The 19,710-nt window shown below is 32.1% G+C and overlaps 1 protein-coding gene across 2 annotated transcripts in view; it reads left to right on the plus strand.

Annotated features, from left to right (window-relative positions):
• The window catches only part of LOC126748396 (lachesin), a 776,345-nt gene that overhangs the window by 740,188 nt on the left and 16,447 nt on the right, over window positions 1-19,710 (plus strand). For both annotated transcript variants that reach the window (XM_050457624.1, XM_050457613.1), the window contains exon 8: window positions 9,921-10,069. In XM_050457624.1, coding sequence (XP_050313581.1) covers window positions 9,921-10,069 — 149 coding nt within the window. The remainder of the gene's footprint in view (window positions 1-9,920; window positions 10,070-19,710) is intronic.

Below are 19,710 nucleotides of genomic sequence, written 5' to 3' on the forward strand. Positions count from 1 at the left end.
CGTTTTGGCAAAGAAAATTCGGAATCATACTTTACATCTTCCAGCACCTTCTGTACTGCCTCCAATCTTGAACCCAATACCATATGTGTTTGTAGGAGATGAGGCATTCCCATTGTCTGAGAATTATTTGATGAGACCTTATCCTAAACGAAGCTTTACTGATAATTATGAAAACAAAATCGCGCCAAACGGTTGAATGCGCTTTCGGTATACTTGCCTCGCATTTTTGAGTTTTTCGAACTCCTTTTGAGATTAAGGTAGAAAGTGTAATTAATGTTGTCAAGGCAGCTTGTGTATTGCACAATTATTTAAGGAATTATTCAGTACCTCAAAGCGAAGACGACGGAAAAGAAGATATGCCGCCAATACTCGAAGTGTACAGAAAGTTTTTACGATTCGACAGACTTTTACCAATTATTTCAACTCTGCGGGAACGGTACCTTGGCAAAGAGAAAGTGTTGCTAGAGGGAAGTACTAAGATATACAATTTATAATAAATAAATAAAAAGGTTTTCATATCAACTTCTTTAGCGATATCTTCCCACTTTTCAGTTTTTAGTTTTGTCCTCATGTAGTCTACATGACTAGTATCGTATAAAACTTGTCGATTTCGCACCGCCTCGATTAGTTTTTCTTCCATATTTTTAAACCACTCACCGTGAATAATGGACAAAACTGCGGCAATGAGACTGCGTTCCGCAGGATCACGTTCAGCTAAAACTGCGTCACGACACGCTGCGAAAAAATATGCGCAACAACTATTCTTTATTAGGTTTACAAAAGCTCGCCGTGACTCACGCTGCCTCACCTCACCACGCTGCGTCTCATTTTGCGCCTGGCCTAATGCGATGAGGGGCGAAGCGATGCGATTCGATGCCGCTGTTCTATGTGGGAATCGCGTCGCTCACATCAGTCATGCCACAGCGTTTCACGGTGGTCTCACTATGAACAAACGCATTTCTTTTTTGCTCGAAAACTCTTACTGGAAATACAAATTCGTGAAAAAATTTCAACGCAAAAGAAGTAAAACCAATATTATATACTTGAAAAGGCATTTACATGGTGAATTCCATCATCTGTATGAACAGTTGAGAAGTCAACCCACCAAATTTGCACGAATGTTACCAACAACATTTAATTACATTTTAAAGGCTATAAAACCTGCAATACTATTAAGTTCTACAAACTTCCAACGGCCTTTATCTGTCGAAGAAAGATTAATGCTGACCGTGGGGTAAGTAAAAAAAAAAGTTCACAAAAAAATCTAATGAAATTCTGAATAATATAGTTAATATCTTAATACAGTGGTTATGATCTACTCTAACATGTTTGTAGGAGTAACCTTCGAGGAGGGCAAAGCTGAATCATTTTTTTCCAGTTCTTTTATTAATATTTGTTGCATATGCGTCCTAAACTGCAGTTTATTTAATGCTGGGAATTGTTTCATAAACGGTAATAAAGACTTGAACCAGCATATGTCATCATCGTCCTCGTTGATTTGTTCCTTATGCAAAAAGTTTATTTTCTCTCTTTCAATTTCAAGGAAAGCCTCATGAAAATTATTCGCCAAATTTTTTTTTTACAAGAGCGATTTTGTGTTACTGGAGCTGCGCGCTTTGGAGGCATGGAACGTGACGGCGTCTGCTGAAGAATGGAACTAGAGGGCATCTGTTGGAGAATGATGCAGTCTTGTGTGTCTAGCCCAGATGTGGAAATCGTAGTTCCTGGTTGCAGAGTGATGTGATCATTGCTTTCCGTGCATCCTGTTTCTGCTGTAGAACTGCTGTCCTCTGCCATAGACATCCACAACTCAAGCTCACTAATTTCTTCAACAATTATATTATGTTCACCTGTGTTTTGTGATTCGTCATCCATAGTTGCCGATTCCGATAGAATTGTACTATTGCTTTCTTGGTTAGAGAATTCTTGTAAATTTTCTGATTGTCCGATGTTACCAGTAGTTTTTCGAGGCTTTATTATTATTCTTAAAAATGACATGCATTCAAAATAAGGCCATGTGCCTTATATATTTTGATTCGCTATCAGCATCAGCTCCTGAACGGGGTTTTGGAATTTTTTTCAATTCCCTACAATAAGTATCTCGCAGATGTTTTCATTTTTTCTTGATGGTAACAAAAAATTTGTGAATTAAACCTGCTTTTATTCCATACTCCAGTTGAACTGTAATGGAAATATTTTTTTTCAAGGGCTGTTCCTCGGGTTGTTCTTAATGTTTTACTCTGTTACATCAAATAATTTTTAGAGCTTGTATAAATAAATAACGTTTTGATTTCAGATACTTGGCTACGGAGGTACAATTTCGCCAAATCGCTTTCTCATTCAGAATTTCGAAATCATCTGTTTCCAAGATTGTCATAGACGTTTGTATAGCCATATGGAAAATATTATTACCAGTTCACATGGCTAAACCCACTGTAAAAGACTTCAAACTAATAGCGCAAAGCTTTTGGGATAGATGGCAATATCCTCACTGCATTGGAAGCATCGACGGGAAACACATCCGCATAAAAAAACCGAGAAACTCTGGTTCTATGTATTATAACTACAAGGGTTACTTTTCAATCGGATTACTGGTTGTAACTGATGCAAATTATAAGTTTGTAATGGTTGATATAGGCCCCTATGGTAAAGATAACGACGCAGGAGTGTTTGACAATAGTCCCCTTAAACAGGCTCTTGAACTGGGAAGACTGCAACTACCCAAAGAAGAAAATTTGTTTTAGTGGGAGATGCTGCATTCCCTCTGAAAGAATATCTAATGAGACCTTTTCCAGAAAAGACGACAATTAAAGGTGACCCTAAAGGCAACTATAACTATCGCCTATCTCGGGCAAGAATGGTGGTGGAGTGCTCTTTTGGGCTCAATAGTATCCAAATATAGAATTTTACAGAAAGCTATCGAAACCAATGTAGAAAATGCTGAGCATATAGTGAAAGCAATCACTTTGCTTCACAATATAATTCGCGATTTGGAATCCATCACTGAAGCTGAAACCACATCTTTTCGTGAGACCTACCGATATTTGCCAAAAACACCGCACCACAATTTAGGAAAAAAGTTTAATGCTTCATCCCGGGCAGCTATTGTAAGAGAGAAATTGAAACAATGAAAAAACAACAAAACAGGACGTTCCTGTATTAAATGGATTAAAATTTCTAGATCCATGCTTTGATTTAGTTCCGACAATCACGTGCGAATTGCGCGAAATTATCAACCCAACTGACTATGTCGCATCGCTTTGTATCGTATGTACGCCGCTCGTCGCGTGCAATCGCTCACTTAGGCCATGCCATATGATCGACAGCCGTTTGATTTTGACGCATCGCATCGCTTCGCTCAGCATCGCAACTGATCGCTCACGTAGGACACTGGGTTAGAATAGGCATATTCTCGGTTTATCAAAAAAAAAAAATAAAGGGGGATCTTAATATTTTTTTCTTCATATATGAGTGTGCGTAGACTAAATCGGCCATATTTATAGAATTAATTTTTCAAATATCTTTAGTACACCTCATACATTTTATGTTTTTTGAATTTAATATTTGTTTTGTTAAAAACGAACCATTTGCAATATTGAGGTGTAGTAAGGGAATACGGAGAATCAGGATTTCAGTAAGATGTTTTTTAATAGTCAGAGGTAGATTTGCTTTTTATTTTAGTAACATATTTAGTTACATGACCATCAAAGTACATCCTGTAACCCATGTATGTACAATCGAAAGATTTTTTACATGTTGCTTACCTGCCAACCTATTTCGACATTGTTAAATTTAAGTCATACAGCTGTGACAGATATTAAGGTTTATTCCGTTTCGAAATTATAAAAAAGTCTGCGTTTTTGCAAAATTAGTAAACAGAGAAATATTCTATGAGTTGCTAGTAATAAAATTTAAATCGTGGGACGTATTTTACTGGCTTTAAAAAATAGATTGGTAATTTGCCTGCATACCATTTTATATGCTTAACCGAATCTGAAGTAAAAGCCCAAAATAAAAAGTATAATAGTAATTCTTTTGTTACCGTTAAAATAATACAAGTTTATTCGAGGTGAATTTTAGAGAAATAAATAACTTTTAAGCTATTTGCCTTTATACGTGTAGCTCCTAATTTAATTTGAGTTCAAATGGAGTTTCTATTGAAATATTTATTGACACGGAACTATAAGGCTTTGTCGAAATTCACCTAAATACACGTTATGAGCCCAAAGTTGCAACTGTATTAGTACGTGTTGCATTACCAATTCATGAAACTTTGGCAACGTAAAATGAAAAGAAAAGGTTTTTTTTTCAAATAAGAAATATATGAGATGTACAATTATGTTATGCAAATATTAGGAAATTATATATTTTCTTAAACACTATATTAAAAAATTGTTGGATGTAGATAGATCTATGATTCATTCAAGATCTTACGTAAATATACAGGGTGTTTCAGAACTATGGGATCAAACTTCTGGGGATTGTTCAGTGCAACAGAAGAATCCATTTGAATATAGGAACCCATGTCCGGAAATGCGTCACTACGCCACTACGGCCCTAAGACGCATTAAAATTCATAAAAAACATTAATTACCTAAATAGGATCTGCTGCATTTATTTTTACCTTTTGTACATCATACCATAACAACAATTGTTTAAAATCAACGCTTATCAAAGTCAATTGCCAATGTCATGTTTAAAAATTTTATAGCTTACAATTTTTAAACATTTATTGCTAATGGAAAACTTTACCAATCAAAAATTGGCGGATATGCATTTGGCATACGGGCAACAAACTGCAATGCACGAGCAGCATCGCGGTTGTATCATAAACGTTATCCCGAACGACAGCATCCTGGATACAAAAAGTTTATTGCGGTTCATCGGCGGCTCGCTGAGACAGGCATGTTTAAGACCAAGATGCATGATACTGGTGTTGCTCGAACCGTAAGAACGGTCGAATTTGAAGAAGAGGTGCTTCAGCGAGTTGCCGATGAACCATCAAATAGCACACGTGACGTCGCTAAGAATATGAATACGAGTAAAGCTTCTGTCTGGCGGGTACTACACGAGCAACAACTCCATCCTTACCACTTCCAGAAAGTTCAAGGGATGACTGCAGCCGATTATCATCCTAGAGTTCAATTTTGTCGATGGCTTCTGGATCACATCATTGCACAACCAAATTTTTTACGATATGTTTTGTGGACCGATGAAGCCTCTTTCACAAGAGACGGTATTTTTAATAGTAGGAATAGCCATGTTTGGGACAAAGAAAATCCTTATGCAATTTTTCCAAGAAAACATCAGAATCGTTGGTCTGTCCACGTATGGGCAGGCATTGTTGATGATTATTTAATTGGGCCATACCTTCTACCGGAACGGTTAACAGGACCTATTTATCTGCGTTTCTTGGAGGAAGTTCTCCCAGAACTCCTTGAAAATGTTCCACTAAACGTCGTTAGACAGCAAATGTGGTTTCAGCATGATGGAGCGCCGGGTCACTTTGCTGTACAAGTACGCGTGTATTTGGCTCAGCGGTTTGGGCACCGTTGGATTGCCAGAGGAGGATTGGCAGTTTCTTTCTGTCTACGAAACTCCAGTAGAATCAGAGCTAGACTTAATTGGACGAATAACAGCAGCATTTGAAATCATTCAAAACGAGGATCAAATTTTTAGTGTAGTCCGCCGAAATCATGTGCGGCGTTTAAATCGGTGTATTGAGGTTGGAGGAAGACATTTTGAACAATTGTTGTGATGGTATCATATACAAAAGGTAAAAATAAATGCATCAGATCCTATTTAGGTAATTAATATTTTTTCTAAATTTAAACGCGTCTTAGGGCCGTAGTGGCGTAATGACGCATTTCCGGACATGGGTTCCTATACTCAAATAGATTCTGGCAAATGTTTTTTTTTAATTTTTTAACAGCTTGACAGAACGTCTTTTCCCTAATTAAACCCAAGCTCTATCTCCAATAAATACCGAGATATTCATGTTTAGGCCTTATCATGGGCACCATACATATGCTGAAAAATCTATTATCATTTAAAAATTTTACCACGCACAGCCTTTTTTACCACACATAATGGGGTACATATATACAATTATTTCTTATTTTTAACAACATCATTATGCACCGATGAAGCACACTATCTTTCATTCCAAGACAAGCTTAAAAAATACCCTTTTAATAACGTCAACAAAAAAACCTAAATCTGTATGCAACTGACTATCCAAGCTCATTAAATATTAAATATTTTTTTCTTGCTATTATAAAAGGGAATCTTAAATCAACAAAACAGCTGTATATTACATCAATTATTTATGGCGCTTCTTACCGCTTACCAAAGCTACTGACAGCATTATGGCCGTCATTACGTTTAAAAATTTACAAGGAAAATATGGCTGGTGCAGAAAGAGTAATAAAATAGGTCCGCTGTACACATAAAACGCAATTTTAAATTATATAAATCCTTTTTATTTTCCGGATCAGATGTTTAAGAATATATTAGTCTGAATTTTATACCAATATCTTAGTTTTAAACTTTTCAAAAGGACTATTATTGGCCATTATGGTTGAAGTTTCTTAACATATTTATTATTTGTGAAATGCCAGCATGGCATTAAAAACATACAATTATAATATTTTAATTGCACAACTTTGCAACAAATTGTAGAATATTTTGAAAACCCCAAAATATCAATATAGATTACTGCATGCCATCTTCATTTTTAATCCTAAGTATATACGACAAAATTATTAAAATAGGGAGTTTCTATTTAGAAAAATAACAAATGCAAATGTTTTCAATTTTATTTTTATACTTCTTTTTCAGTCACGAGGTGCGTCGACTTATTAAATATTATACCAATCCTAGTAAAATCGACACTATTTTATGATGTATTAAATCCGGTTTTAATAATGACAGCTCGCGTATAACAAAAAACATATTTTTGTTAAGTCAGTACTTAGCAGGTCATCTAGCTATAAGGTCTGATGATGCTTTATTAGCGAAACATGTAACCTTCGTGACACATGAAAAGATGTTTTGAGACCGAGACTTGAAGTTTTTTATTTTTTTTTTGTTTTTTATTTTTTTCTCTAAAAAAAATATTTAATTTTCTATTTTTTTTTTTTTTTTTTTTGACGACTTTTTTACATAAAATTTTCAATATTTTAAGAATCATTTTACCAAAATTGTCCATTTCGTCTATGGCAACGGTCTAATTAACCTAAAACCTGACAAAATATATAACAAATATTTTGTAAAATATTAAAAAGTAAATTTTTTTTTATTGTATACGTTTCCATAAAAAATATCAAAAATTTGTTTTTTCTTTTGAGAACGACCGCAGATTATAAGAAATCATATGGCAGAAAATTTTAAAATTTAACAGGAAACAAAAAATGTTATAGTATTTAGGACATTAAATTTAAAAAGATCATAACACAATCGAAACACAATCACTCACAACTACTAGAGATATTTATTTTTACTTGTTTATTTCCAACTATTTAAATCTCGCGCCAATATTCAAGCTATAAGCTTTACTTCACTAAACTGACAACAGACTACTATCGGCGATGCGGCTGCTTATATACTCGGCAAGTCGCTGTTGCGGAAGATTCTCGCATAACCTACTAGATGTGCGGTGTAGCACTTGTGTTATTCAGGAATGATGTAGAATCAGCAGGTTTCTCGATGCTTACAATAAAGTTACAATAGCTTGAATCTGGTAGATCATTTATGTAAATGAAAACTATATAAGATTAACTATATATACTTTATTTTTATTCTTTATGTAGTCTGACTTTAATAGAAATTTAGACCAGTTTTTCAATACTTTTCAATACTACCTGGTCTATGCTTTTATCTTTCGAATTGGATGAGTAGGATACTGTGGCAGATATTATTATTGCCTTGCTAAGATCGCAGAATATCACGCATATTGCAACTTCTGGAGTCGTATATATTTATACTTTAAATTGCTAGTACATTTTTTCTTTACAATAACCAAACTGGCTATTTACAAAGGTTATATTTATTTTAGAAACGTTCATGATCCACCGAGACATACATTATTCTAAAATTAAAAAAAGGTAGTAGGAAAATTGGTCTGTAATTTCCATTCCTTAACTGCTGTACGTCCCGGTTTTTGTACATTGGACAAGCAATTGCTTTTTTAAGAAATACGCACTCTTGATGATCAATTTACTGAGTATGGTATAATAATGAAGTTTTCAATGAATTTAATCGTTTTTTATGATTTATTTCATCTTTCTGTAACTGTACTGACTCTTGTTGTCAAGTCCAGAGTTGGTGTCTTACCGGTACTTTTTATTTATTAGGATTTCGATGATTGAGATTTCCATTTTTTCAGTTATTATTTGCTAAGAACTGTACTGTTGTAACCTGTATTGTTATATTTGGACCAACTCGGAGTTTTCGGGGTAACACCAAAGGAAAGGCGGCTTTAAATGGAAGTCAAAATATATGGTTTCCACTTGACAGGACTCATGATAATAAGGGATGTCCAAATAGATATATATGTAGTAATGAACCCATTTCTTGACCTAAATATTGCCCGGGCTTAATTCCTTACAATTGTTTTCCCGTTGCTATTTATTCACTGGGTGCCTGAGAATGAACAATAAGTAAATACTATGGAAAAACGTTAACAGCACAATTAACAATTAACAATTCTTGTGATTTCATCTTGGCTGCCAATGATGTTAGTTAGGATGATTCTCAGGTGAAGGAGTCATGAGTATGCCGATCAAAGACTTTGCATTTGAACACACGGAAACAATTTTTATCATATTCGTTTCGAATAAATATTTGATATATATTTTATGAATATTTTATGTCATAAGACAGTTATAAAAGTTGCGGATATTAAAGTACCTTGTGATTTATGAGACAACAAGCATCGAATATATAACAGTAACAAATCAAATAGAACAAGCCCTAAAACAGAGATTAAATATAATACTAAAAACACTAACTATACTCACGATCCAGAATTGAAGCCTTGAGAAATTGAGAGTCACTTACAAAGCACTACTTCCATTACCCAAACTTCTCTGTCAATCGACTGTACCTGCAAGGAAAAAGAAATCGATCGATATGTAAGGAACCTAAAAAAGGGTCACAATAACAAAGAAATAGGAAATATGCATACTTACCTTAGATCAGTTCAACGTCCACTGCACCAAGCACTCGTATCCATAGATTACCAACTGACTCCTCTGAACCTCGCAGAGAACGTGATACCAGAAGAAGAAAATAAAGATTATTCCAAAAAGCTAGAAATAAAGTGGAAACAAAAACATCTTCATGAAAGATATGCTATTAGATTACGATCGGATAATGTAGACGCTAATCTTTCAGCATTACACTTAACTGACAGCCTTATAATAATGGAGAGTGCGGAGTTTATTGGAGCTTTACAGGATCAGATAATTGCAACTAGAAACTGTCGTAAGTATACACTTGTCGTATCTGCAAATGGACTGGTCGAAAAGCATCTTCTGGAAGAACTAAAAATATCTAAAAATAGAAAACGATTCCTTGATGTTTGACTTCTAATTGGCTCTGATAGCTTTCATCAATTATTTTTAAAATCTTATTCAATTATCTTGGTTACATTTAATACAAGTGATATGGGTCTATAATTATTATTGATATCTTCTGCATCACCATTTTTATGTAACGGAACGACTAAGACATTTAAGATATTTGGAGAAGTACTTTTGCTAAAGCATGAATTTGTATTATATACCAGCGGTCTAATATCTCTTCATCTATCACTTCAATATTTTTGAATCTAGAATAACATTAACAACGAGAGATTTTGGTTATTTCTTTTATCTGCTGTGAGCTTAATAGCTGCTAAATCGTTTTTTTATTTTCAGGACTAAATACTCAATACGAGAGGACCGAAGTGGCTACAAGGTGTTCATGTGGCTAATCATCCGGTCATTTTCCAACGCGGACATCGGCACTTACAACTGCGTCTCTACGAACTCTTTAGGGAGGGCCGAGGGAACACTTAGACTTTACGGTAATATTTTTTTCCTTATTATTAATATAGAAGCACCTTAATCCGTGACATGACAGGTCATTAAATATAAGGGTAAAACACGAAAAGGCTTAGCGGCAGAAATCACACTTAATTTTGATGACATGGGTCAGACGCGTCAGCATATAAATATAATGATAAATTGCTCACGGTCCGCTCCTTTCGAATATGGCCTCTTTATTACATAGCGAAAGGTCGGATTATATTGTTGGAATATTGAGATGCTGACAATGATGTCGGAAAGGTTATGGGGATAAATCAAGTATGAACTGTTTGGCAAGTTTCTCTTTTCAGGGACATTTTTTTAAACTTTTTTAAGACTTGCAATGTTGACAATTTATACAGGGTCCGGAACTGGCATGTGGCGTTTCTCTCTATACTGTAGCAATTAAAAAATTTGTTGTAAAAAAACCTTTTAGCAAGACTCGTCTGTCTTTTCGGGTAACTAAATTCATAAATTATTGATTTTGTACAATATATTGTAAAGCAATAAAACATTTACTAATATTGTTATTATTAAATATCTAAGCTCTCATACACTTAAAAAAAAAACAAAATATAAATTTAGTTTTCTCGTTCTATGATTCAATAAAAAATATTTAAATTTTCATTTTTTTACTTCAAAAAATAATTTCCCATTTCTGTTCTTCCGGTCTCCATCGTTGCCAAAATAAGCGTTTGCCTAATGGTAAGTAAAATTGGCCCATACCTCAGAATGTCGCTCGAGTGATTAATACCGACAACGAAATGGGTTTTTGCTGGGAAAATGAGATTTTCTCCCTTTTTTTGTCCCTAAAAAGATTGGAGGGTAATGTAGTGTGGGTATTCTAATACCTTCGGAACCTTTCCGGTTTTATTTGACGGTTCAAACTATTATGGTAATATGTTATAATTTATTTAAGTAAGAAGTATTCAAATAAATTATATTCATTGTAAACCTACACACTTTTTTAAAGGAAATTATCACCCAACCTATATCCATTAATTTTATTGCCCTATCTTAACACCCAATCAGCCTAACTACCCTAAAAGCCACAGCATTGATTAACATAGGTCCGAAAATAGTCTAGCGGATATCAGATCCTAATTTATACAACTTGATGGTCATTATACTAAAGTAGTGATACTTTAGTGGGCTTATATTTGATGAACTAGATTGATTTATGTTTTTTTTGTGTTAACATAAAGTGACTAAAATAGTGGTTAGTATGTGTTAGCTAATAAATCATCAGGTATAGAAAATAATTTGTGAAATAACCTTCATATATGAACGATATGTTCGATATGAACTTTCTCTTAATTAGCATATTAACTTTTTTATTCCCAACCCTTTCCATTCTTTTCATATGGTTGTTCTTACTTTCAGTTTAATCTGTCTCACTAAAAATTCTTAAATAAATAATGAATTGAATTATCGTCATTTGAAGAATAGAATAAGGCTGTAAGGAATGAAAATGATAAGTGAGGTAGAAAACACAAAGAAGACCTGAAACAAGAAATAATGATGCCAAAAGTTCCATACCAATAAGGAATATCAGCATAAAATTTCTACAGGAACTTATTTGATTTGTACCTCCGATTTTTCAATAATAATAATAATAATAATAATAATAATAATAATAATAATAATAATAATAATAATAATAATAATAATAATAATAATAATAATAATAATAATAATAATAATAATAATAATAATAATAATAAGTCTTTTCTTTGCCACTGTTTACATGATAATATTTAACGGATTTGTTTAACATCTTTAATTATATCTATTTACAAAATTAAAAAAGAAAAAAACAAAATAATACCATATGATCTATATTACGCGTAACACAATCCTATACTATACCACACACACGCCATACACATATATGTATATTGACATTACTAGCATAATAAATAACTACTAAATAACTAAATATTTATAAATAACAGCACAATAACACTCAGTGCCAAATAAATGCGATAAAAATTTAACAGGGAATCATTCTATTCTCGTAAAAATTTCTTATAAAAAAACTTAAATCCGTCTAAGGATAATTTTTTAAATCTTTCAGGAATTTGGTTATATAGGATATATATGTTAAATGAAAGAGATCGTTCGTAAAAAGATGTTGTGTGCAGCGGCGGAGAGATGAATCCTCTATGCCTTAAATTTAAGGAATGAACATCCGTTCGGAATCGAATTTTGTTTGTCAAATACGAGGAACAATTAGAATGAATTACCGAATAAAATAAACTTGCAGCATGTAACTTCCTTCGACATTCCATAGACAGCCATTTGGTTTCACGCAGTTTGTAGCTTACCGGTTCGCGGCGACGAATACCGTATATAAATCGTAAACAAGATTTTTGAACCCGTTGTATTCTGTCTTTATCTGTTTGATCCAAGCATGTCCCATACACTATGTCAGCAAAATTAAAATGACTCAGCACTAGTGCATCACAAGTTTATTTTTTGTGATATTGAAAGTAAATGCCTAGATGGAAATAACCTTTTTTAAATTTGCATAGCCTAATTGAATACATTTACTTACATGCTGTTTGTATCGAAGGTTGGTGTCAATATAAAGCCCCAAATTACGAGAACAATTAGAAAGCGGAAGTTGTTCCGCAGAAGCCATTAAAATTTGATCTTCTTTAAGTGCTCTCCGATCCTTACCAATAATTAAAAAGTTTGATTTTGATGCATTTATTACTAAATTGTGTTTGATAGAAATACTAATCAATCGTTTCAGATCGTTATTAATTTTGCTGGCAGCACTTTGTTTTTGCTCAGGAAAAAATTAAAAATATAGCTGTGATTATCTGCATACAAATGAGCTTTGCAATGTTTTAGGCAACTAATAAGGTTACAAGTATAAATGCAAAACAAAATTGACCCCAGGATAGAGCCTTGTGGTAGCCCACACACCAGTGTACCTTTAAATGATGCTGGTTTCAACAAACTGGTTCCGGTTTGTTAAATAATTTTTAATGAGAGAAAGTGCATTATAGTCAAACCCCACATAGCTCAAAATCGCATAAAGCAGTTTGTGATTGACCGATCAAATGCCTTGCTATAGTCTATATGGTTCGAGATGTGACTGATACCCATCTCCAAATGCCTCATCAGATAGTCGTAAACTTCTTGCAGCATCTCCTCCTAAAGCCAATGCAAGGGCAATTATCTTCTTCCTATATAACGAACTTTGATTAATTTACGTAAATAGACTCCATCTAACTTTAGCGATCTAGGGTATCTGTAGTCCTTATATATCTAAAGAAATATAAGGAAAATCACAGGCAGTTTATCTGTAAAAATGTATTGCAAACTCTTTATTAAAACATTTTATTTAAACATTTTATATTCAGAAAATAACTAAAAGCAGCATGATTAAAGGGACGGGGTGATGAAATTTTATATAAAAGCAGATACGGATGCGGGTGACATTCGAGTAGCAAAGCCAGAAACTCAGCGCCGACAAGTAAAGCAAGATGAATCAAATAAGTCAGCATTTAACCCTGCTCACATTAACATTTGAGCGGTAATTAAATATTGCATGAGCCCGGGTACCGCTTTACAAAACGGAAAAAAGATAAGCTCAAGTAATAATTCGCGGGTGCATGGGAAAAAAGTTGTATGTCAAAAATAGCGAATTTCAGTAATTCGCACTTGAAGTGTTATTTTGGGCTGTGACTAAAACCTTAAACATATATTTTTTTTTGCTTAGAATCAAGTAGAATAAAAGGAGCATTTTTATTGTAAAGTAAATAAACTTTTCTAGTGTTTGGTATAAAATAGTATTTACATTATTTTTGACTTACAACATTTAGATTTCTTAAAATTTTGACATAACTCTTTTTACACAATAAAAAAAAACAAAGGATTGGAAATATTATTTTAATTAACGAATGTACCAACAAAAGCATTTAAGGTAAGTAAAACTATTTAAGTCGTCCTCCAATATTTAATAAATTTAAAAAAATTTATATATATTCTCTACATATGTTTCGAGAGTGTAAACTCTCATCTTCAGTTTCTATTTTTGAAACCAATAAAACTGGAGAATTCCATTCACTTTGTGCCCTTTCAACTATACCATTTTGGCACATTTTAGTTACTTTTTTATGTATTTTATCTTTTTGTGAAAAAGGTAATCTATATGGTTTAACATAAGAAGGTGTGGCATTATTGCGAAAATGTCAGTGCAAGGGTAAGTTTCCATCATTTTGCGTTTGTACTTATATTAGTTTAAGACCATTACTTTTGTAGTTATTCTCCTGAAGATGAGAGTTTACACTCTCGAAACATGTAGAGAATATATATAAATTTTTCTAAATTTATTAAATATTGGAAGACGACTTAAAGAGTTTTACTTACCTTAACTTTAAACTCCAATTCAAGCAATGAACTGTTTCTTCAACTTAAAAGCATTTAATTTTAAAACAAAGAACATATTCAAATTATTTTAAGAGGAATAAAATATTACTCATCACTTGATTCATCTGAACTTGCATCAGGATATGTATCAGCATTTTTGTCTTTGGTGGTGGTCAAATTTTTATAAAAATCCGCAAAAGTGTCGCTAATGTATGGCAGCAGATCTATAAGATTACTTTTTTTTCACTAGATATAGGAACTGGAACAGGTGTTAAATATTTTGCTGTGAAATAAGCCATATGTTTGACTTAAATCCTTTTTCACGCGTGATTGCAAAAAAACTAAAATGCATTTGTAGTATGTCTGACATAGAGCATTTAACACGATAAAAGTGTAACTTTCTCCGCACTAGCTATTTTGCGGAGCTATTTACATCTGTGGTTCAGGTTTTTGCTACGTCCGGGTGAGTCCGGGCAGATTTTTCTTAAACGTCCGGGTTTTTCTTTAAGACAAGAAAGAACATAAAACATGCAAAATAGTCATTTATTTTGAAAACATTTAGATATTTCAAATCGCCGATAAATTTAGTAGTGTAAATTCACCTTTAGTATTTAGCGGAATAAATAAAGTGGCGTCGCATCGGTATGTCAATCGCTCGTCTATAACGGCATGTGCGGCAAGAGGTTTTTTCTTTCGGGGAATCCCCAATGCATTTATTTACATTATTTTCACAGTGTTTACGGTAACGTTAAGCAGTTCACGACTTTTTAGGTTTTATTAGTGAAGATTTTTAATTATATCTTGTTAAAAGTCTGAAATTGGTTTTTGGTGATGCCAAAACGCAAATGTACTTATTCAGATGAAATTTTTTGGTTATACCCTTCCGTTAAGAAAGGAAAAACCACCAGTGAGGTAATTTGCAATGTGTGCAATTCTTCAATATCGATTGCTCATAAAGGCAAGCTTGATATTGAGACCCATATAAATAAAGAAAAGCACAAACAAATGTTAAGAGCTCAAGCGGGAACTTCTGGCCTTCAAAATTTTGTGGTAACTTCTGGAGAAACCAAATCAATAAAAGCTGCTGAAGCAACATTAGCTTTCCATACAGTTTGCCATCACCAATCTTATAAGTCCATGGATTGTATAACCATGGTACATTTTTAATTATTATTTTATGTGTGTAGTTTATAATAATTGTATGTTTTTGTTGTTAGTTAAATAAAGCAATTTACCATGATTCGGCAATAGAAGGTTACCTGTGGACGAACTAAGGTCGAGGCTATTATAAATAGTGTAATTGGACCATATACTCTTGAAATGACTCTCCACGAAATAAAGAAAAACAAGATTTCATATATTGGTGTAGCTACAGATGCAAGCAATCATAACGCACTAAAAATGTTTCTTGATTTAATTTTAGATACGCGTAAAAAAATAATTTAGAAAAAAAATGTGTCGCATTCTCAGGGGATAATTGCAATACAAATTTTGGTGGCATAGGCAGAAAAGTTCAAAATAATATTTTTAATAAATTAAAATCTAAAGTTAATCAAAATTTGGTTGATGTAGGTTGTCCCTCTCATGTAATCAATAATGCAGTGCATCATAGTTGTGACAAATTAAAAGTTGATATAATTCAATAACAAAACAAAAATAATTCAATCACTTTAAAGATACTTTTCACTGCTTTGTATTTTGTTTAAAAGAGTTAAATTTTCTGGCAAAAGCATAAAATCATAAAACTCTAAACAACTCATATGTTTGAAATAATAGTTAGTCATAACTATTCCTTTCACAGAAAATAAAAGCAGTCTAGTTCTTTCTTTCGTCCACTGAGCGGTGATAAGTGAAAATATTCTTTCCACATTGGCATTGTGAGATGGGATTGCAAAAAGAAATTCGGCTGCTTTTAGTAATTGTGAAAATATTTCTTCAGAAATACTCTCATTAATGTATTTTGCCCATTTTTCGTTAGTAGGCAAATTGTGGTCATTAGAGTCAAACTTTTCCATTATATATTTTTTTAAGTTACAAAATTCATCAAAAAATTTTGTGTCATCGATTTCGACTCCTTTTGATGTTAAATATACTAATGAGGGCATAACGTCCCTGTCCCAATCATATTTAGTAATATCATTTAAGCTCATCCATTTGAAACATTGGAATTCTTCAAATGGTTTGAGCCAGTTTTTTATAATATTTTTTTAAATATTATTTTATTTATAATTAATATTATTTTATAATATTGAATTGAATTATTATACAAATCAAATAACTCTAATTTTATTTGGTCACATTCGCGTTCTAAACCATTTTCAATGCACTTATTAGAAATTTCTCAAACTTTTAAAGGAATGAATTTGTTAGCTGCTCTTTCTTCTAAAGTAAAAATAACATTTTATAAAATTGCCATTGTTTCCACTACAGAATTGATATGACGTTCAATCTTTTCCATATTTGTATGGAAAACAGACATCAAAGAATGGACAAGAAAAAGATAGGCCTCTGAAAAATCGTTTTCAAAAAATGATTTAAGTATATGAGGAAGATCATCTTGAGACAAGAAATATGCCTTGAGAGCGTGAAACATTTTTAAAACTCTTTCAATAGCGGGAAACAAAGATAGCCATCTAGTTTTAGAGTGACATAAAAGAGTCTCATGTTCTGTGCCCACAAATTCACAAAATTCTTTTAGTGATTCAACTCGTACAGTGTAAATACTAAAATAGATGAACATTTTAAGTATGATGGTTTCTATATGTGTACTTTGTAACTCAGTTTCTAATCAAGTTTATTAAGTTTAAATAAATAAAACTTTAAAAAAATATGATTTTGGTTTTGTTTTATTAGTAAAAATCAAAGTTCATCTCGGCAAAATGTTTTTCGTCGAAAAGACGCCAAAAAAAATTTTTAGTAAAAAAAAAATTTTTTTCCGGATTTTCTCCGGATTTTCGTTAGGGTTTGTCCTGGATAGGCAAGTTTTGATCTGGTAACCCTAAACGCACCCTATGCAGCTATTGCGAATAATCGATAATGCATTTTATTACAGTACCGACTAGGTCATGTCAAGAAAACCGCAGGATATTCGAATTCAGAATAAGGTGTTAGATTTAAACTTAAGGCGTGCAGGTACTACACATTTATGACCAATATATCTCGCAAATTAATTGTACAAAAAAGAATCACAAGAAATCACTTAATTTGTTGCTACTTGAAAATAACTGGTCTTTTAACCAGCTTTGAAATCAGTATAACGATCTCGTAGTAAATGAAAATAAATTCCACTCTAATAAAAGCAACGTAGGCTAATTAATTTCCAGTTCACCGGAAAAACATTTTAAATGTCACAATATACATTTTTAATTAAATATCCTTGACAAATAGCCACTCGAAATTATATTTTATGCACATTTATTTGTTAATTTAATAATATAATGTTTAATTTGTTTTTATTAAATTTGAAATTTCGTTAAAAGGTAGCATCTGATTTTGCCAGCTCTCGATATCAAGAGAATTTTAATATAGTTACTAATAATTGAATAATATAATTGAGTTACAGTTTTTAATTTAAGCATATGACAAAACAGAAAATTTTAAAATATTTATTGTATTTTTTAAATGCATTTTTATTATTTCCAAATATTAGGAATATCCCCTTTAAACCTTAAATGCAAATAATAATATAATAAATGGGTGTATCACCAGTTGGTTAACACAATGGTTAATATTTGGGGTTCATTCAAAGACTCAAACTTTTGGAATACAAATTCTAATTATAATTTTGTCTGCATCTATATCTAGATTTAAACTTTGCTCACCCTACGGCAGTCTTTAATTTCTAAACAGGATTCGGAAAAATCAAGCTGAATTTGAGATCATAAATATTTTACTGATCTTCACAGATACCATGCATTAAGTGGTCTTCACTTATTTCAGAAGGTCCTAAGATGTTTTGTGAATGAATTCCGAACGTGGTTGATCTAAAGCTAGAATTCAACGACAAAACATTGACATCTGCTCGTAAAACAATAGATGAATAGACCAACCTGCAATATACCCATATCAGCCTCAAACTGCTTGAATTTAACTGTATAAATCAGCATAATAAATTTAAACTCCCATTTTCCTTTCTTCAATTTTCTGACATTTCTATAATTTATAAAAGTCTATTATGAAAGATATAGATACTAAAAAAAAATCAGAGATGATTTAAAAAGTGATAAAAAATTACTTCAGAACAAGAAGATTAGAAGATAGTTATATAGAAAAAGAAGAAATGCCTGAAGTAAGCTTAATTAAGAGCTTAATGAGTCGAATAATGTTGCTTACGGGCAAATTCCTTATAATTTGTTTTATCTCACTTATTTATTCGATTAAGAAATATACAAGTAAGAAAAATACAATGGAATACAAAGTATATAGAATAAAAATAATGAATTACCTAAAATTTCTAATCTTTAAAGTACAAGACATGAGTTCATTATTTAAGTTAGTAAGTCGCTGGTTAGTTTATCCTTGTTAAACACATGTAAAAAATATATATTTTTTTAAATTTAAAATATGACAGGTAAATCGTCTGTTGCAGTTTTTTTGGTTTTCCCGCTTTTTTTCATTCCCTTTCTCTTTACCTTTTTTTTTGATTTTTTAACCATTTAATAAATATGGAGGAAAAAATTAAGAAAACCTTATAAAATGCAAATGAAGAGAAAAGTAAAATATATATGTAGGATATCGGACAAAAAAATATTATTAATCTTATGCCAATAGATAATAAAAGGAAACGGAAAAAAATCGGAACAAAGTTAAAGAAAAAATTAAAAATATATCGAAGGATAAAAGAAAAAAATTTATAAATATCATGAAATGAGGTTTATACTAAAAATGATTAAAGAGTAAAGCGGCAGATAACTGAAAAAATAACGCCAGAAAGGAATCATTAGACGAATATTTCTGAAAGTGATGAATTTAGAATGAAAATTATTATTTAGGCAGAATACATAAAAAGAATTTTAGAGAGGGATTTTAATAACAGCAGTAAAAGCTCATATAATAATAAAGATAGAGAAGTAAGAGAAAACGCAAGAAGTGCATAAAAAAAGCAAGACCTATTCATAAATTTACAAAATAATAGACACAAAAAGAACATGTAGAAAATTTAACACATTAGATCTAAATTTACAACCAATGGTTAAAAACTGACTACTATTATTTTCTAAATATATATAAAATAGTTTTCTGGTGGATATGTTCGTAG

The sequence above is a fragment of the Anthonomus grandis genome, chromosome 2 (genome assembly GCF_022605725.1).
Source record: "Anthonomus grandis grandis chromosome 2, icAntGran1.3, whole genome shotgun sequence".
In the NCBI taxonomy this organism is placed as follows: Eukaryota; Metazoa; Arthropoda; class Insecta; order Coleoptera; family Curculionidae; genus Anthonomus; species Anthonomus grandis.